This window comes from Bos indicus, chromosome 8 (assembly GCF_029378745.1).
Source record: "Bos indicus isolate NIAB-ARS_2022 breed Sahiwal x Tharparkar chromosome 8, NIAB-ARS_B.indTharparkar_mat_pri_1.0, whole genome shotgun sequence".
NCBI lineage: Eukaryota > Metazoa > Chordata > Mammalia > Artiodactyla > Bovidae > Bos > Bos indicus.
This window is the reverse complement of record NC_091767.1, coordinates 66,019,711-66,040,998: the sequence shown is the minus strand read 5'-3', so window position 1 is coordinate 66,040,998 and position 21,288 is coordinate 66,019,711. Positions and strand designations below refer to the sequence as shown.

The 21,288-nt window shown below is 37.9% G+C and overlaps 1 protein-coding gene across 2 annotated transcripts in view; it reads right to left on the bottom strand.

Annotated features, from left to right (window-relative positions):
- LOC109562531 (contactin-associated protein-like 3) overlaps positions 1–21,288 on the bottom strand; it is a 235,445-nt gene that overhangs the window by 11,564 nt on the left and 202,593 nt on the right. For both annotated transcript variants that reach the window (XM_070794848.1, XM_070794849.1), the window contains exons 18-21: positions 18,164–18,403; positions 17,246–17,476; positions 12,717–12,850; positions 11,819–11,906 (exon numbers count right to left, since the gene is read on the bottom strand). In XM_070794848.1, the coding sequence (XP_070650949.1) occupies positions 11,819–11,906; positions 12,717–12,850; positions 17,246–17,476; positions 18,164–18,403 (693 nt within the window). The remainder of the gene's footprint in view (positions 1–11,818; positions 11,907–12,716; positions 12,851–17,245; positions 17,477–18,163; positions 18,404–21,288) is intronic.

Below are 21,288 nucleotides of genomic sequence, written 5' to 3'. Positions count from 1 at the left end.
GTATGGGGGATTTGTATGTATCTGAAAAGCCTATCATTAATCATGTAGCTTTAATTATGTGTCATGGTTTTGATTCTTTTTTTTTTTTTTTGATTGGAGTAATTCTCTAGTATATTCTTCAGATGGGATGCTTGATTAATATTTAATCTCAATCTTTCCTTGTTATCCAAAATACCTTTTATAACCTTGTCAGATAAATTATATAGTAGATGCTTGAGCTTCAATCATTCTTCTTAGCAGTATAGCTATATCATTATATCATTTTTATTCTGTTGTTGCAAATGAAAAATTGGATGCTGATACCAATACTATTATTTTTATTGCAGCAACTTCTGCCTGAAACGTTTGGAAGACTTTTCTCTATGGTTTTGTAATTCAGGGCTTTTCCCAGAACTTCTGCAAACGTGTGTCTATTCTCATTAGGATGAATAAGTCCTTTCAATATGCAACTCAGCTTTTCCTTTGGTTAAGAGAAATTTTTTAATACATAATCTTTGTCTTTGCTTTTAATTCTCTTTTTGGATCTCCAATTATTCATACTAAGTGTTTTAGATCTAACTTCCAAGTCCCTTTTATTTTCCCTCCTAATTTCTGCTTCTTAATCTTTTTGCTTATGGCATGATACTCCATGTCACTTTTAAGGAAAATCAGTGATGATTCTCTTCTTTAGATCATCCAGTGACATTTTGAAAAGTCATATTAACTCCCAGAGTTTATGTTTGTATCTGTATGTGTGATTGTATTAAAATATCCTTGAGTGCCCAGTTTTATCCTAGTTTTCTGTCTTCTTCAATAGCTCTAAATTGATGTGGAAATTTTATTTGTTGTTTTTTCTTTTTGCCCCATCCCCACTCTTACTTTTAGATTCTCTTACTGGTGGCATCATCATTTACTTATATATTTATTGGGATGGCTTGTTGGAACTCCATGGCTGGAGATGTTATACGATATACAAGTCCTGACACTCTGGACAGGGCCACTTCTCTGCCCCTGTAGTCAGCAGCAGACCTGCAGGCAGACTGTCTGACTTCTTACGAAGCATAGGAAAAGGTCTCTCACCCTTGCCTTCACCATGGTAAGAAGGATATGACCCAATGATCCAGCCCTTTATCAGCTTCAGAAGGAGCAGAGAGAATGGGGATCATCATGTGGAGCAATTTTGACCTTCCCTATGGAAGTCTTGAGTTCTCTGAAAGGCAAGCTTTCCCCAGGATCCACAGGCTTCACACACCACCCAAGACTCTGCTATGTCCTCCTCCAGCTGCTGCTGCTGCTACGTCACTTCAGTCATGTCTGACTCTGTGCGACCCCATGGACAGCAGCCCACCAGGCTCCTCTGTCCATGGAATTCTCTAGGCAAGAGTACTGGAGTGGGTTGCCATTTCCTTCTCCAATGTCCTCCTCCAGTCCAGGGGGCAAATCCTCACCTCTGCTCTCTTATTCACACTTGCCTGCCCTCTTCTGCCTGCTGGGCTGGCCCTACAGATCCTGGGTTTAGGGGTACAAGTATGTTGAATTGAGAGTAGAAACAAGTCTTACAGTCCTATGTCTACACAAAGTCAGCATTCAAATTAACAGAACTGTGCTTAGAAACACAGTGTGAATCTGTGTTCCCTATTAGCTGACTCCTGAAATCCCATCCTTAAGGATCCTTCCTTTTGGCTCAAAAATCTTCCCTTTAAAGTGCAAAGAAAAAAAAAGTGGAGGAAACCTTAGGCAAAACTTAATGCATATTAAAAATTTACATATTAGGATGAAAATGTTTGATCAACCCTTAGCTTGAGAACACAGGCATCAACAAGAAGTAAGGGCAAAACAGGTGCACCTTCAAGGTAGGGTAAGGAGGGGACAGGAAAGTGGTTTGAGTGTGAATATGAAGCCAAGAAAAGTTTAGGAAAGAGTGTGATAAGGGCTGAGAATAAAGTTCATTTCCACTGTAATTTTGAGTAAACCCCCTTAAATCACTTTGAATGAAAACAGATTTAATCTATTTTTTCTCTTAAAAAATGTCTATGGTACAAAATCTTGAGGGCAGTATCAGATTTCCAACAATTCAGGACATAAACATTCTCAACTGTCTCAGGTGTTGCTAGTGTTGCCTTTAAAATATATTGCCAAGGCCATGCATTCTAACACAAGAGATGATTTCTGGTTTTGTGAGGAACAAGCATGTTGATGAAAGGTCCACAAGGAAGGGAAGGAGCAAAGAACTGAGGTGTGTGTGAAGAGCTTTCTGCTACCCACAATGAGCAGTGCTTCTGAAAGGCACTGGTAGTAAACAGTGGAATAGCAAAAACAGTATTTCCAAGATTCCCTAAGGCTCTCATCTGCAAGCAAGTATCAGGAAAAATGAGTTGTCCATAGAATTGCAGGAAGCAATGAAGAGCATCAGAAAGTGTAAATACATAGTTAAGTGAATACTGACTGTTGAAACAACAGCAGTAATAATATCTTAAGTAAAAAATAATATCCATAAGTGAAGTACATGACAACAATGGCAAAAAGGGTGGAAGAGGAAGTAAAATGGGAATAAAAATAAGGTTTTTATGTAGTTTGGGAAGTGTACATTCAAAGTAGAATGTAATAAATCAAGTATGAGTAATCTTTGGAGTAACTGCTAAATTATGAAGCTGATACCGAAGATTAACAGGCCCAAACTGGAAGTAATTCAGCTTCACATTAATATGAGAATAAATAAACTGGTATATTCATGCAACAAAAGACTATCAAGCAAAAAAGCTAGTGAACCATGACTACATGCAACAAATGTTAAAAAAACATTTTGGCAAATGGAATTGGCTAAACTGAATATAAATATCAAGCTGCTATTTATTTTGGACTTGATGAAACAAAAGTGAACATACTTTATTCTAAATAAATGACATGATTAGAAAATGATGCTAAGTAGAATTTTCAGTCTGTCTTTTGAACAATTCATCATTGGAGGGACCTGATTTTCAGAGTCAGCAACAAGTGACTTATTCTCCCTTCCCTGCACCCCACTTCCACCACACCAAACTATCGCTGGCACTTGCAGCCAATACCCGGGAAGAAATCAGGGGTGATTTGAAACTCCGAGCACTTTAACAAGCACTCCCAGAAGGTATTTCCTGGAATAATTGTTGTTTAGTCACTGACTCGTGTCTGACTCTTTGCGACACCATGGACTACAGCCCACCAGGCTCCTTTGTCCATGGATTTTCCTAGCAAGAAAACTGGAGTGGGTTGTCATTTCCTGCTCCAGGGGATCTTCCCAGCGCAAGGATAGAACCCTCATCTCCTGTTTGGCAGGTGGATTCTTTAGCACTGAGCCTCCCTGGGAAGCCCAATTGGAAGAATAGTCTTTAGTAAATGAAAAAGACTCTTCCTGTAATAACATTTGAGTAGTCTTTCACATAACAAAGAAACATTGTCAGCATTCTACATGTTTGCTGCTTTCAGCTCATCAGTCCTTCTCTAAATTGTGAGTAGGTTCATGTAGCCTCTCCTTGATATACCCTTACTCCAATTCAGAGGTCCAAGTTCTTCCCTCTCTGTTTTCCATAAAATCCTATTCTTGAATAAACTCATTCATACAACAGAAGAAATGTCCAGTTATAACTCAGTGTTTCCAACTCTCCAGGGACATGTGCAGAAAATGCATTATTAGCAAAAGAAATAAATCTCTAATGAATTTTTTATTATTCAGATATAATTCACATCTCATAAATTTCACCCTTTTAAAGTGTACAGTTCAGTGGGTTTTTTACAGTTATAAAACTATTCCCAGTATGTAACTGCAGAATCTATAACCCCCAAAGAAATCCTGTACATATTAGTGGTCACTCCTAACTCCTACCTGCCCCCAGTCCCTGGTAAATCTAAACTGCTTTCTGTTTCTATGGATTTAACTATTCTGAACATTTCATATCGAAGAAGTCATACAATATGTAATCTTTTGTGTTTATCTTCTTTCATTTAGGTAATGTTTTCAAGGTTCATCCATATGGTCCCATGTATGAGTACTTCGTTACTTTTCATGGGCTAGCATTCCATTGTACACAACTTTTGTTTGTTCCTCAGTTGATAGACACTGGAGTTGTTTCCAATTTTTAATTCTTATGAATAACACTTCTCTGAAGACTCATGTACACTTTTTGTATGTGGATATATATTTTTTCAATTTCTTTGGGTATTTACCTGTGAGTGGGATTTCTGGGTCACTTGGTAACTGTGTTTAAAGTTTTAGGAAACTGCCAGACTGTTTTTCCCCAGCAGCTGCACACTTTTACATTCTCATGAGCAATGCACAAGAGTTCCAATTTCTCCATATCCTCTATGAGACTTGTTACTGTCTGTCTTTATGATCATAGCCATCTTATTAGGTGTGAAACAGTGTGTGCGTGCTTAGTCGGTTCAGTTGTGTCTGTGTCTTTGTGACCCTATGGACTGTAGCCCACCAGGCTCCTCTGTCCCCGGGATTCTCCATGCAAGAATATTGGAGTGGGTTACCAGCCCTCCTCCAGGGGATCTTCCCAACCAAGGGACAGAACCCGTGTCTCCTGCATTGCAGGTGGATTCTTCACTGCTGAGCCACCAGGGAAGGTCGTGAAATGATATCTTGTGGTTTTGACTTGCATTTAGTTGATGACTAGTTATTCTAAACATTTTTTGCTCATCATTTGTGTGTCTTCTTTTAAAAACTGTCTACCCAGAACCTTTGGTCATTTTTAAACTAGTTTACCTATTTTTTTATTGTTTAGTTATAGTTCTTTATATATTCTCTATAAAAGTCTCTTATCAGATACATGATTGGCAAATATTTTTCCTCATTTTGTGGGTTGTCTTTTTACTTTCTTGATAGTGTCCTTTGAATTACAGAAGTTTTAATTTTAATGAGGTCCAATTTATATATTTTTCTTTGCTGCTTATGCTTTTGAGAAACTTTGATCTAACCCAAGGCTTTTGAAAAACCTTCTCTAAGAAATCATTGCCTAATCCAAGGTTACAAAGACTTACAGTTATGTTTCGCTCTAAGAATTTTATAATTTTAGCTACAAAGTTAGGTCTATCATCCATTTTGAGTTAATTTTTGTGTATGGTGTTAGGTACGGGTCCTACCTCACTTTTTAAACTTGGGGATATCCAGCTGGGCCAGCACCATTTGTCGAAGAGACTATTTTTTTTTTTTCCCTCTACTGAATGGCCTTGGCACCAATGTTAAAAGTCAGTGGACCATAAATACATAGCTTTACTTCTTGACTGTTGATCTAGTCCACTAATCATTATGTATCTCTTAGCTCAGCTGGTAAAGAATCCGCCTGCAATGCGGGAGACCTGGATTCGATCCCTGGGTTGGGAAGATCCCCTGGAGAAGGGAAAGGCTACCCACTCCAATATTCTGGCCTGGAGAATTCCATGGGCTGTATAGTCTATGTGGTCGCAAAGAGTCGGACACGATTGAGTGACTTTCACTTTCACTGAAGCCAATACCACATAGTTTTGATTACTGTGGCCTTGTACTAAGTTTTGAAGTCATGAAGGATGAGACCTCCATCTTCATCCTTCCTCTCAAGATTGTTTTGGCTACTTGGAACCCTCTCATTTCTATGTGAATTCTGGAATCAACTTTTCAATTTCTGTAGAAAAGGCCATTTGGATTTGGATAGGAGTCTGTAGGTAGACTTGGGGAGCACTGCCGTCTTCAGTTCAGTTCAGTTCAGTCGCTCAGTTGTGTCTGACTCTTTGCGACCCCATGAATTGCGGCACACCAGGCCTCCCTGTCCATCACCAACTCCTGGAGTTCACCCAAACTCATGTCCATCGAGTCGGTGATGCCATCCAGCCATCTCATCCTCTGTCATCCCCTTCTCCTCCTGTCCCCAATCCCTCCCAGCATCAGGGTCTTTTCCAATGAGTCAACTCTTCGCATCAGGTGGCCAAAGTATTGGAGTTTCAGCTTTATCATCAGTCCTTCCAATGAACACCCACCCAAGACTGATCTCCTTTAGGACAGACTGGTTGGATCTCCCTGCAGTCCAAAGGACTCTCAAGAGTCTTCTCCAATACCACAGTTCAAAAGCATCAATTCTTCAATACTCAGCTTTCTTCACAGTCCAACTTTCGCATCCATACATGACCACTGGAAAAACCATAGCCCTGACTAGATGGACCTTTGTTGGCAAAGTAATGTCTCTGCTTTTGAATATGCTATCTAGGTTGGTCATAACTTTCCTTCCAAGGAGTAAGCGTCTTTTAATTTCATGGCTGCAATCATCATCTACAGTGATTTTGGAGCCTCCAAAAATAAAGTCTGCCACTGTTTCCACTGTTTCCCCATCTATTTGCCATGAAGTGATGGGACCAGATGCCATGATCTTCGTTTTCTCAATGTTGAGCTTTAAGCCAACTTTTTCACTCTCCTCTTTCACTTTCATTATGAGGCTTTAGTTCCTCTTCACTCTCTGCCATAAGGGTGGTGTCATCTGCATATCTGAGGTTATTGATATTTCTCCTGGCAATCTTGATTCCACCTTGTGCTTCTTCCAGCCCAGCATTTCTCATGATGTACTCTGCATATAAGTTAAATAAGCAGGGTGACAATATACAGCCTTGATGTACTCCTTTCCCTATTTGGAACCAGTCTGTTGTTCCATGTCCAGTTCTAACTGTTGCTTCCTGACCTGCATATAGGTTTCTCAAGAGGCAGGTCTATCTTTGTTCATGACTGCCATCTTAGCAACACGGAATCTTTTAATGCGTGAATGCAGATATATTTCTATTTATGTAACTCTTGCATAATTCCTTCCAACAATATTTTATGGGTTTCATTGTACATGTCTTGTACTTCTTTTGTTAAAGTTACTTCAAAGTATTTGCTTCTTTTTAATGCTATTGTAAATCGAATTTATATTTCATTCATTTTATCCTTGTATTAGTCATTGCTACTATAGAGAAATACAATAAATTCTTGTGTGTTGATCTTGTATCTTTGCCAAAACTATTTATTAGTTCTAATAGCTTTTTCCATGGAGATCATGTCCTTTACAAATACAGATAATTTTACTTCCTTTTTTATCTGGATATTTTTTGCTCTTTTCCTTGCCTAGTAGCCCTCATTCAAATCTGCACTACAGTTTTGAACAAAAATTCTAAGAGTGGACATCCTTGTCTCATTACTGATCTTAGGGAAAGACTTCCATTATTTCACCATAGCTGTGTGGGTTTGCAGATGCCTTTTTTACACATGAGGAAGTTCCTTTCATTCCTAGTTTGTTCAGTGTTTTTACTATGAAAGCATACTGGATTTTTTTCAAATGCTTTTTCTGTGTCTACTGAGGTGATCATGTGTTTTTTGTCCTTAGCTCTATTAATATAGTGAATTACATTGATTTTTATCTGTTGTGCCAACCTTAAATTCTTGGAAGAAATCTTACTTGGTCATGGCATATAATAATTTTTATATATTATTACATTAGATTTGCTAATACTTTGCTGAGCATTTTTGCATTTACATTCATATTCCTGAAATTTTATAAACTCTTTGTGTCTTTCTACATAAATTTCTTCTAAATGAGATAAATTCTTAGGGAGAGTATAGGAAAGACTAATACATGTCACATAAGTCAAGGGAATTTTAATATCTAAACTCTAGTTTCTCCATGCAGATCTCAGTAGGTAATTTCCATGAATTATTTATTACCCAATTATCATATATGGAGTTCCATTTCCACATACAGTCCTTCAGTGGATTTCTTTTCCCACTCAGATAATTGGCCTACTAAAGTTTATTCACATGACTATATTGATTTGAACTGTATTCTCCCCTAGGAAAAGACAGGAAGATATATCTTTAGTTTGTTTTGTTTTGATATTTGAGGTTTGCTATTTTGGCTGTTTTTTTTTTTTTTTTTTTAATGCTCACAACCCAAAATGAATAGAATATTAATTATACAAAATCTTTAGAGAAATAAAAAGTAGCAAAAATGCTAGGGTACCTTACTTGGTATTTTAAAGTTCTCATACTTTGGGATTATAAGTCCTATCAGTGTCAAAACTACACAAAACACTAGAAATTCAAAGATTTACACTTAAAGTAGGATTATACTGAAATTATTTTATAGTAACTGGGAAAACTTAACCTGATTGGTCATTACTAATACAATCATTGAAGAATGGAAAGAATGTAGGGGCTGTTAATCAGAAGTCACTTTCAAAGCATTTTTCAAAACTCACTAGGGAAAACAATAATAATAACTAACTAGATTAGTTAATCATTAAACACTATCTTATTGTTTATATTTTGTATTATATCACAAGTGCTTTGAGGGCAGGTACAGTATGTGTTTTGCTATGAGGCATTCAAAATGTCCAGTGAAATACAAGCACATACTAGGAACCACCAAACATTTCAGAATGGATAAATCCACGAGCCAAAATAGCTAACAAGAAATACTGAGGTCACACTCTATGTAGGGCTTTCTATGTTGCTTCTTTTACTTAATGTCAATGTTGTACATGGAAATACATATAGTTTTCTATTGTCTTTAATAGCTATATACTTTTACGTTAAACAGAATCTTAATGATTTTGAGAATTATGTATGTTAAAGACATTTTATTATCTTGTGTTACAGAATTTTAATTATTATTTTGTATTACAAAATTTTGACCACTTTATTGTTTTTGGTCCCTTAACCTTATTTATATTTTTCTTTATAGATGTTATTAAATCTCATGCTGTAATTTTAAACTTTTTAATTTAATAATTCCTGATTTTTTAAAACATGTTTGGAATGACTTTCTCCTCTACAAGATTGTAAAAATACCTCCACAAAAAAAAATAAGTACTAGATATCTCATCATAGTGTGGGACAACTTTCCGGAGAAATTAATAGTTCCTTATTAACCAATCTGTTGGTCTATTTTACTATGTTAGCGAAGTGAAGTTCTACCTTCTTGCCAAATCCGAACCCAAAACTGTAGTCTTATTCTCAGTAACTGATTTTGAGAGTGGTAGAAGAACAGAAGCCATCCGAAGATAAAGTTATCCAAAACATGAAAAGTTTTATTAGCCTTTGATCAAGATACATACCTCTAGGTACAGATGAAATGAATATTTATAATTTTATTAGATTCAATTGCTTCAGGCTATAAACGTCATTGCTGAGTTTCAACTTTAATTTTTATGGCCTGAGAGAGATGCATTTGAATATATCATCCTTGAATAAAAACATTAACACCTTCAATTCCATGCTACTGTTCTCTATATATTAAATCACAGGAAAATAAAAATTCATATAACAAAACCTGTTCTACTTTTTAATTAAAATGAACCTTTTCATATAATACAGTTTAGTAATTAAGTTGATTTCCATAATCTATTGCCTATTTCTTTATAGATCAAACATTTGAACTTAATTTGCCTTTAAAATACTCCTTTGTCAATTTCATACCTACTGATGGCAACTTTCTACTTGGGGACATGGGCATCTCTGAACATGCCTCATTTCTCCTGTTGGATGCTGTAGTCACTGAGGGCATGGAATTGTGTGTGATGTGTTTGTTTTGACCATATCTGTTCTTTGGGCTGGGAAAAGAGTACACACAGACTTCTCTACAGCAGTGGAGGGATCAGATCTAGGTGCAGACAGGACAATTATTCCACCCACAGCTTGTACCCACTTGACAGAAATGCAGCTATGAGGCTTGCACATCCTTTGAAAGTGAAAGTGTTAGTTGCTCAGTTGTGTCTGACTCTGTGACTCCAAGACTATAGCCAAGCTCCTCTGTCCATGGAATTCTCCAAGCAAGAATACTGGAGTGGGTAGGCATTCCTTTCTGCAGGGGATTTTCCCGACCCAGGGATCCAACCGAGGTTTCCCAAGATGCAGGCAGAGTCTTTACCAGCTGAGCTGCCAGTGAAGCACCTTGCAAACATTTTAGGTGATCGATTACTTACTTTTCTCAAACCAAGGATCAATAGGGCCAGAGAGTAGAGCTCAAAATCAGATAAAAAGGGAGCAAATTGTTCTCCATTTGAATATTAAAAATAATTATGTTAGGCTGACAACCAAAGAGAGGGTTTTATCTCTCTGTTCTCTGAAACTCAAGGTGGTCTTTGAGCTTTTAGGAATTTCATAATCTCTATTTAAACATATATTATCATTCTCATGGGCGAAAGTTGAGAGAGCAGTTATTCTTTTGAATTGTTTTTCCAATTCTTTTTTTTGGGGGGGGTTGTTTTTGTTTGCTTTCCCATTCTTTTAAAATTATGTCACTATTTAAACAGAATAAAAAATCTACTAATATCATGAAAACAAAGATGTCAGAAGTGCCTGGTAAACATCCAAATGACACATTAGAGAGTGGAATACTCACCTCTACAATAGGCTATGATAGGTATAAACATCTCCCAGCATTCAATGGAAAACAAATATTTTCATTTTTATTTCTGTGTTAATTACAGCACCACTATCCCACATGTGGGGAGTGTGAAGAACAATGAACCACAGGAAAAGATATCCAGCACAAGCTGCCTGTCTATCAAATACATTATCAAGGCCAGACAGATTCTATAGCCACCTTTAAGGGATGACTACAGTGCAGGACCATCACCACTTCAGCATAAAGTTGTTATTCACCATACCAAGCTAAAACTATATTCTTACCCTTCTTCATTGGCTTAATCAGCCATTTTAACAGCTGGGCTTTTTAACAGTTAGGCTGTAGTATCTAAAACTTACACTTTTGTTATTACCATTTACAAGAGCACCCTTGGAAAGCACTAGGATTCATAACATTTCCTCTGTCTGAAAAATTAGAAGTCATCGTTTTATTGTCCATCTGTTTGAAAGATGTGATAGTTTTAAAAGTTACTATGCTTCTCAACATATTTGGAACATCCATTCATGTGCCTTCTCTAACATTCTCAAGTTTGTGATGTACTATATATACATGTAGCGTAGAAGAAATGACCAAAAGAATCAATGCATAAATGACTGAACACCTAGTAAGTTTCCATCGATTATTTAGGACAAAACAAAATTATATGAATAACAAGTACTAGAGAAGGAATAATAAATGTGCCATGGAGAATTTCCCCTAGATAACATTTAAATATCAATAAATAATATAGTTTATAAATAATCAAAAAGAAAAGAAATACCTTTCAATATTTGTTTTTATTTCAATGTAATTCTCAGTGAAAAGGGGGAAAAAAGGCATCAGGGTTTTGACATTTAAATAGTAAAGTATGCTTTTACTTTGGCAGTTTTATGGAGAATAACTAGCAGCCATAAAGGACAAGACGTCTGTGGGATATTTAGGGTGTGATTTTCCAAGAGGAGCTGAGAGTAATGAAAACATTTCACCTCAGCCCACAGGCAAGGCAGGGCCCAGGCCACAGCTCTAATCTTATTTGTTTGCTAAGAGTAGCTTTTTCTTAAGGCTAAGTCTAGATTTATCATTAAAATGATTTCTGCATTTGACCCCTGATTACTAAAGAGTTTGTGAACTTGCTGTCTGCTTTGATTTTGTCTTTCCTGAATTGTTAGAAAAATGCAAAGTTTCATTATGCTTGATTGCTAAGTGAGAGGGTAAGTGTGGAGGCAGTTTTCAAGGAACGCTCCTGTTTAACTCACAAGCAGCACTTAGTCGTGATTATATGTGCACTCAGACAAGAGTGCAAGCTTCTACCTTGATTGTCACTCACTGGGAAATCATGAATATGTCAAGGAGCTTCTTTCAGCATGATGAATGCTTCCCACATTTGCAACTTAACACTTCTGATCTCAATCATAGGGTGGTAGGGGGAGAGGGGCCCTCTTTCTTCCACTTACCTAAAACTGTCCCCAACATAAGGGACTTGACAGCATTGAATTCTGTCCCTGAAGACAGGATGACTTGTCTCCTTGCATTCTGGTTAACCTATTAAATGTTCCACAAGATGTAAACATCAAAATGGCAAGCAATTTTGATAAAAGGATGGGAATCAAAGGAAAACCAAGAAAAATGATAAAAATAATCCATATGTTCAAGCTATCATAAAGGTTAAAAGAGAAAAGTATTTTATAAACAACTTCTATAGCACCTCAAATTCCACTCCACTCCATCCTTTTCCCTTACATTTGTCTTCATGATTTAAGTATCATAATTGGTACAGTGCTCAAAAGAGATGCAAGAGCTACTTTGAACCTCAAAGTTTTTACTTATTTAGAGGAAATTTATAACATGAGCAGAAAAAAATGTATTATTCATACAGATTCAATATAAAAGATTACTCTTCAAAACCCAGCGACAATGCATAATTTAAAGACTCCACTGTTTTTCAAAATGTAGTTCCACTTTAAGCAATATCTTGCTTTTTATTGTGTGTTTAAATTTCAGTAGCATTTGTTCTTTTGTAATCCAGTGGGAATAGGTTCCCATTGGAATATCTCCAGTAGTCCCTATGAAAAACTAGGCAATATTTCCCAATCAAATGAAGTGAAACCAGTGAGGAAAGTGTGGTGTTTTAAAAGGTCAAATATTAATAAAACCTTTTGACAGTCTCTTGATAAACTAACATTGCTAAATGAAATAAAACACCTTGACTACATTTCCTATCCTAGACTTATGGAAGGACAGTGCCGAATGTGTATTTCTTTTATTAGGATTTATCGAATTTTGGCTTTAAGTTATACGTTCTGAGCATCATGATTTTGATTACTGTTGCTGTTGTTGAATTTACGACCTTACCTCTACAAACATCACTGCTGCTTCTCTGTTAATCCTCACATGGTGAAGCTGCCCATCAGCCAAATTTTTAAAACCAAAGTTAAAAACATCAGGTTCTCGGTGTCTGTCTAGTTTATACCTGATCTGCAAACTTCCTAAAGAAGAGAAAAATGACATTTTAACTAAAATAGAATTTTATAAAAACTGGAAATGCAGGTCCTAACACACATTTAAAAAAATTAATACAGTTTGAATCTATGGAGCCTTTACTTGAGTGCATACAGTCACTTTTCCCAGACTAGCAATTATTTACGTGCTGTTCTGGGGCCAAATTCAGAATCCAATTACACAGTCTTAAGAGTCAAGACCAAGCAGTCTTTTTCCAAGTTCTTCCATTTTCCTGAACCAGAGGAAAAAGTCCAAGTTAAGCATATGAAAACACCAAGTGAGGCTTGAATTATTCATGTGGTATTCGTATTATTAAATGGTAAAACCTCAAGCAATTTTGTATTAACTTTCAGTTTCTACAAGCATAACTTCTTTTAATGTGACTTACTTTAATGCATTTTAATGTATCACTGACATTTACATTATTTTTTTTGCACAACCAGAAATATTTTCTAATGTTTCTACCATAATCAAGAAATAGCAAAAAGAGAAAAGTGAGTGATTTGCTACAATATTCAAATTTCCCAATCGACACACTGCTCTTCTTCACAGATGCACTCGCCACCCGTCCCTACGGTATCACCTATAATAGATTCTATTAGTCAGTGATTGTAGAAATCTTTTCCAGAAGTTTCTCCCTTTATTCTCCATGAGAAAGGGTTAAACCTTAGTTTTGTTCTCTAATGGGAGAGTGTTAGTTCTGCACGTTTCCTGGTGACCATGGGTTAGGGAACACTCATTCTACTTTTCTTTACATGTGGATAGGGCATGGGGGCTTCCCAGGTGGTACAAGTGGTAAAGAACCCGCCTGCCAGCGCAGGAGAAATGACAGACTCTCATTTGACCCCTGGGTTGGGAAAATCCTCTGGAGGAGGGCATGGCAACCCACTCCAGTATTCTTGCATGGAGAATCCCAGGGACAGAGAAGCCTGGAGGGCTGGAATCCACAGGGTCACAGAGTCGGACATGACTGAAGTAACTTAGCATGCACGCAGGCAACAGGGCATGACTGACTTCCCAACCACTGATGGGTAAAGAACAATCACATTTATCTGATGCTCAAGGAAATTGGGTTTGATATGATTTAATACACTTCATGATTTCATTTCCAAGGAGGAGGAAATATTTTCTATATATAAAATGAGATACCGTCTTTCAAAATGAACAGTGTTGTTGCTGTTCAGTCTCTCAATCGTGTCTGACACTGTGACACCACAGACTGCAGCACGCCAGGCTTCCCTATCCATCACCATCTCTCAGAGTTTGCTCAAACTCAGGTCCAGTGAACAGGTGATGCCATCCAACCATCTCATACTCTGTCATCCCCTTCTCCGCCTGCTTTCAATTTTTCCCAGCATCAGTGTCTTTTCCAATGAGTCAGCTCTTTGCATCAGGTGGCCAAAGTATTGGAGCTTCAGTTTCAGCATCAGTCTTTCCAATGAATAGTCAGGGTTGATTTTCTTTAGGACTGACTGGTTTGATCTCTTTTCTCTCCAAGGGACCCTCAAGAGTTTTCTCCAGCACCATAGTATGAAAACATCAATTCTTTGGCTGTCAGCCTTCTTTATTATACAATTCTCACATATGTTGTTGTTGTTCAGTCACTCAGTCACTCTTTGTGACCCCCATGGACAGCAGCACACCAGGCTTCCCTGTCTTTCACTATATCTGGAGTTTGCTTAAACTCATGTCCATTGAGTTGGTGATGCCATCTAATCATCTCATCCTCTGTCATCCCCTTCTCCTCTTGCCCTCAATCTTCCCCAGCACCCGGGTCATTTCCAGTGAGTCAGCTCTTCACATCAGGTGGCCAAAGTATTGGAACGTCAGCTTCAGAATCAGTCCTTCCAAGGAATATTCAGGGTTGATTTCTTTTAGGATTGACTGGTTTGATCTCCTTGCTGCCAAAAGGATTCTGAAGTCTTCTTGAACACCACAGTTCAAAAACATCAATTCTTTGGCACTCAGCCTTCTTCATGGTCCAACTCTCACATCCATACATGACTACTGAAAAACCATAGCTTTGATAATACTGACCTTTGTCAACAAAGTAATGTCTCTGCTTTTTAATATGCTGTCTAGGTTTGTCATAGCTTTTCTTCCAAGGAGCAAGCGTCTTTTAATTTCATGGCTGTAGTCACCATCTGCAATGATTTTGGAGCCCAGGAAAATAAAGTCTGTCACTGTTTCCACTGTTTCCCCATTTATTTGCCATGACATGATGGGACTGGATGCCATGATCTTCCTTTTTTGATTGTTGAGTTTTAAGTCAGCTTTTTCACTCTCCTCTTTAACTTTCATCAAGAAGCCCTTTAGTTCCTCTTCACTTTCTGCCATAAGGATGCTCATCTGCATATCTGAGGTTATTGATATTTCTTCCAGCAATCTTGATTCCAGTTTGTGCTTCATCCAGCCCAGCATTTCACATGACGTACTTTGCATATAAGTGAAACATGGCAATATACAGCCTTCATATACTCCTTTGCCCAATTTTGAACCAGTCCATTGTTCCATGTCCAGTTCTAACTGTTGCTTCTTGAATTGCATACAGATTTCTCAGGAGGCAGGTAAAGTGGTCTGGCATTCCCATCTGTTTAAGAATTTTCCACAGTTTGTTGTGATCCACACAGACAAAGGCTTTAGTGTAGTCAATGAAGCAAAAGTAGATGTTTTTCTGGAACTTTCTTGCTTTTTCATGTTCCAATGGATGTTGGCAATTTGACCTCTGGTTGCTCTGCCTTTTCTAAATCCAACTTGAACATCTGGAAGTTCATGGTTCAGGTGCTGCTAAAACCTCACTTGAAGAATTTTGAGCATGACTTTGCTAGAACATGAAAGAAGTGCAATTGTGTGGTAGTCTGAACATTCTTTGGCATTGCCTTTCTTTGGGATTGGAATGAAAACTGACCTTTTCCAGTCCTGTGGCCACTGCTGAGTTTTCCAAATTTTCTGGCATACTGAGTGCAGCATTTTAATAGCATCATCTTTTAGGACTTGAAATAACTCAGCTGGAATTTCATCACCTCCACTAACTTTGTTCATAGTGATGCTTTCTAAGGCCCACTTGACTTCACATTCTGGCTCTAGGTGAGTGATCACATCATTGTTTTCTGGGTCATTAAGATCTTTTTTGTATAGTTCTTCTGTGTATCCTTGCCAACTCTTCTTAATCTCTTCTGCTTCTGATAGGTCCCTACCATTTCTGTCTTTTATTGTGCCCATCTTTGCATGAAATATTCCCTTAGTATCTATAATTTTCTTGAAGAGGTCTATAGCCTTTCCCATTCTATTGTTTTCCTCTATTTTTTTTTTTGCATTGTTCACTTAGAATAGATTTCTTCTCTCTCCTTGCTATTCTTTGGAACTCTGCATTCAGATGAGTATATCTTTCCTTTTCTCCTTTGCCTTTCATTTCTCTTCTTTTCTCACCTATTTGTAAGGCTTCCTCAGACAACCATTTTGCCTTTTTGCATTTCTTTTTTTTTTGAAGATGGTTTTGATCACCACCTCCTGTACAATGTTATGAACCTTCATCCATAGTTCTTCAGGCACTCTGTCTATCAGATCTAATCCCTTGAATCTATTTTTCACTTCTACTGTATACTCATAAGGGATTTGATTTAGGTCATGCCTTAATGACCTAATGGTTTTCCCTACGTTTTTCAATTTAAATCTGAATTTGGCAATAAGGAGTTCATGATCTGAGCCACAGTCAGGTCCTGGTCTTGTTTTTTCTGACTGTATAGAGCTTCTCCATCTTTGGCTGCAAAGAATATAGTCAATCTGATTTCGGTATTGACCGTCTGGTGATGTCTATGTGTAGAGTCATCTCTTGTGTTGCTGCATATCCGTACAGTGAAACTAATTATTTAATTTCAGAAGGCAAGACTCCCTCACCCCACTGCCATGCTATACAGTATGTTCTCATTAGTTCTATCTTATACATAGTATCAACCGTGTATATAAGTCAATTTCAACCTCCCAGTTTTTCCCACCCCCACCCTTTCCCTCTTGGTAACCATGCAATTGTTCTCTGCATTTATGTCTCTATTTGCAAATAGTATTATCTATATGCTTTTCTAGATTTCACATATATGCATTAATGTACAGTATTTGTTTTTCTCTTTCTGACTTACTTCACTCTGTATGACACTCTCTAGGTCCATCCACATCTCTACAAATGACCCAATTTTGTTGCTTTTTATGGTTGAGTAATTTTTTTTGCATATCTGCTTTGCATCTTCTTTATCCATTCTTCTGTTGATGGACCATAATTCAAAAAGATATGTGTATCCCAATGTTCACAGCAGCACTATCTACAATAGCCAGGACACGGACACCACCCAAGTCAGTCTTCTTGTTCTTAAAGTAAAGACACTCACCGTTTGGGGCAAGGATAACTGAAAGGTATTCCTCATAGAATGAGCTCACATAGAGCAGTAAGCTGGGTGTCCCTGTGGTCCGGAAGCTCAGTGTGGCCATTTCTCCTGTCAATGTCAGATCCTCGTGAAATAAAGCTGCGAAGGAGCTGGAGTTCTTGCTAAAGGTATCATTGTAATGGTCCTGAAAATTGTAGATCACCGAGGAGCCAGCTCCAAAATAGGCAGAAATGTCTGGAATGGCAAGCAATTTTGATTGTATTAGCAATATGTAAGTGCACGTGTCTTATTATGTATATTTCTATATATGCAAAGAATATTTCTAATCCTTAAATATCTCAAAAGGGAAAAATAATAATGTCATGCTCTGCTGGGTATTTTTTAGTTTAGTATTATTTGTTTTTATTTTGGCTGTGACACATGGCTTGCAGTATCTCAGTTCCCTGATCAGAGATTGGACCCGGGCCATAGCAGTGAAAGCGCCAAATCCTAACCACTAGGCCACCAGGGACCTCCTCCTTTGCTGTTTTTTAATTAAAAAAAAATTAAGATGAAAAATAATAAAGCTTAAATAAAGAGATAATCCCTCCATATCCCATAACCCAGAATTGAGTAATAGTATTTTATTATTGCCTCAAAAATGCAAAATTAAATGTCCAGTGTAAATGCACATTAAAGTTTACTGCTTTCCTCAAGGAGACCTCACTGATGCCCCTATGATCTACTAGAAGTAGTCATAGCCTTGTTAAGAATACAAGCTTAACTCCTCCCAAGGGAAATGGAGGCATTTGGGATAGAAACAATTCTATTTCAGCTAATCACAGAGAACTGCCTTATCTTTTCATTACAGAGTCAAATACCAGAGGCATCTTCATGGACTTCTCATGCTCCAGCCTTTCCCTGTTCCTTGGGCACACTCACCGTTCTCGCAGAATGGCCCGTCATATGCAGAGACAGTGCAGTCACACGTGATCCCTCTGCGCTTTTCTCTGCACCTCCCTCCATTGTGACACAGATGGCCGTATGTGCTACAGTGTCCTGGACACCCTGGCTCCACTCCTGGGGTCATCATGGCTCTTTCTTCCAGATCCAGGGCCAGCCCGTTCAATCTCAGAGACCGAATGCACCCCAGGAAGCCTCTCTGTCGGCTTGCGGTTCCACCTACAAGGGAAACACTGCAAATGCAAACGCGTTCCTCTGTGTCTTATTCAAGATTTCATCTTCATGCTGAACTGAGGCCATATCTCTGGTCGCTGCTCAGTCATCATGTCCGACTCTGTGACCCCGTGGACTGTAGCCCACCAGGCTCCTCTATCCATGTCCATGGGATTCTCCAGGCAAGAACACTGGCATGGGTTGCTATGCTCTCCTTCAGGGGATCTTCCTGACCCAGGGATCAAACTTGGATCTCCTGCATCCCGTGAATTGCAGGTAGATTCTTTACCTCTGAGCCACCAGGGAAGCCCCATATAGATAATGACAAAAAAGTCATTGCTCAAAGTTTTATCAACAAATACAATTCTGAAAACATAGTCTGTGATCAAATGTTAAGAATCATCAAATGGCACTGAGTTAAAAGCATTAATGGAAATATTTTTTAAGGTGAACTTGGTAATATTTATTCTAAATAATTTAGAAAGACTTACATTTTTACATTTGTTCCTCTCTTAAAGGACAAAATGAAGACCAATGATCCTTTTAAAGTTTAAATTTATAAACAATGACATGTATAATAAAGGTTATATAGTTAAAAATCTTTGCAATGTAATATGTATTACAAATGTGTGGTACATAAATTTGTACATGTATTTTATATGTATTAAAATTTTTGTAAAAAAAAATAAAATAAAATAAAATTTTTGTATAATACATGTATTACAAATTTATGTATTCAATTGATCAAAAAGTTCATTTAAGATTTATTGTAACATCTTATAGAAAAAGTCAAATGAACTTTTTGGCCAACCCTATATATTGTGTGTGTGTTATATAATGCTAATTCTTACTTAGATGAGCTCTGAATAATAAAGCTGTGAAAAAGAACTGAGAAGAGACCAAAGAAAGAGAAGGCAGAAGAGGTAAAGCCAAATCGAGGACCTCAGGCCTTTCACACTCCATCCTGGAAGCTCTGAGGTTAGGTGGTATAACATCAAGCAAATAATATATATCTCCTTATTTTTATATCATTTATCATGTGAACATAATAAATATGGGAGCACAGGAGTCATCTGAAGTGCCTGCTAAAAACAGATTTTGGATTTATTCCCAAAGATCCTGATTCACTGAATTTTCAACCAACACCTCAGGATTTAGAAACATTGCCATAATGAAAACACTAGCTCTAGGTAGGTTTCCATTCAAACTTTGTTCCTAGAAGTTCTGTTAATTAATCCTCAGAATTTAAATCAGAAAATAGAACTGTTTCGTTTGATTCACAGTTTGATAACTTTCAGGGAAGCCTCCTCGACTCAGTGAGAACTAACTGTGCTTGAAGCTGAGTTTAATGGTGCTATGGGCTACACCACACATTCACACACACACACACAAACACACACACACATACACACACACACACACACACACAAATTCATTCAATAGCATCTGTTCCTGAACATTGTAGTAGGTAAATTCTGGCAAAGCAGACTCCGTGCTAATTTGTGATTTACATCAATTTTTAATTGGACTGTGTCCTTATTTACTTTAAAATACGTGAGATCAGACCAAGTGAGAGCTACTTCGTTAATCTGCTTAGTTTCCAAATTAGAATAGAGTTGTCTAAAAAGCAATGTAGCAAAACTTATTCCTCCCTTTGGGAAAAACAAACAATAATAAAGACTAAGCAAGTAAATTAGAGGGAAGACTTCCACTACCCAGAGTGTTTATCTTTAAAGAAGGGACAGCAGAATAATGAGTCCACTCTGGTTCTAAACATGAAGCTTGCAATGAGAGCAGCAGAGAGGGAGCAGGGTGGAGAGGAACCGCGCTGGGCTGGATTAAATACTGCTGTGCAGAGTCACATGAGGCTGCTTCTGTCGGACTGGCCTCTTACCGTCTGATTTTGGGGGGACATTGGAGGATTTTGTCCCAATTACAAGTCTGATTCTCTAACTTCACTAAAAAGTGAAATGAGAGAAATGGATAGAAAAATGCTAATTTTTTAAATAAACAGAGTTAACTGAAACAAACATAAATCATCTATGATATTGAGTGCAAGCCTGGGAATCAGTCCAACAGGGGGTTTGGATTTCCCTTCCAGTTGGGTTTCTGTGATCAAGTCCCTTGATCTCTCTGACCCTCCATGATCTCATCTGTAAATTGGGTATAATAATCTGTGGCCCAGTGGTAAAGAATCCACTTGTCATTGCAGAAAATGCAAGAGATGTGAGTTCAGTTTCTGGGTCAGAAAGATCCCTTGGAGTAGAAAATGGCAACCCACTCCAGTATTCTTGCCTGGAGAATCCATGGACAGAGGAGCCTGGTGGGTTACAGTCCATGGGGTTGTAAAGAATCGGACATGACTGAGCCATTGAGTCACATAATCTATGGCAGAGATACTCATATTAAATGAGTTCTTGGTACACAGTGTCTGTGTGGCTGAACCTCACTGGCTCTTTTTTCTTTATTGGCTCCATCTTAGCCCTGCAACCCCATCCCGCCCCCCTCTTTTTGGATGACTGATCTTTAGCCTACTCACAAGGAAAGCATCCCAGCCAGATATTTCCCTACCAACCTTTACCCTTGCCTTCACCTGATATGAAAACTGGAAGTGTCTTTTGCTGATGCAGGTGATCATGAGATCTCCATGGGGGCAGAAAAATCCTAGGACTGGGCCATGCGTCCTCTCACTGGTAGTCAGATTCTATTTTTAGCTTTGCCCCTTCAGATTCCCCCAGGATCCCTTTCCATGGCACAAGATGCCACTGTGAATGCCTCTGGCTCATCATCCCCTGGATGTAATTTACCCAGAGCTAACATCAGAACTGTACTTTACGGAGTTGCCTGCATTGAGTTGCAGTCTCAAAGTTCCTTTTCAGTTCATAACACTT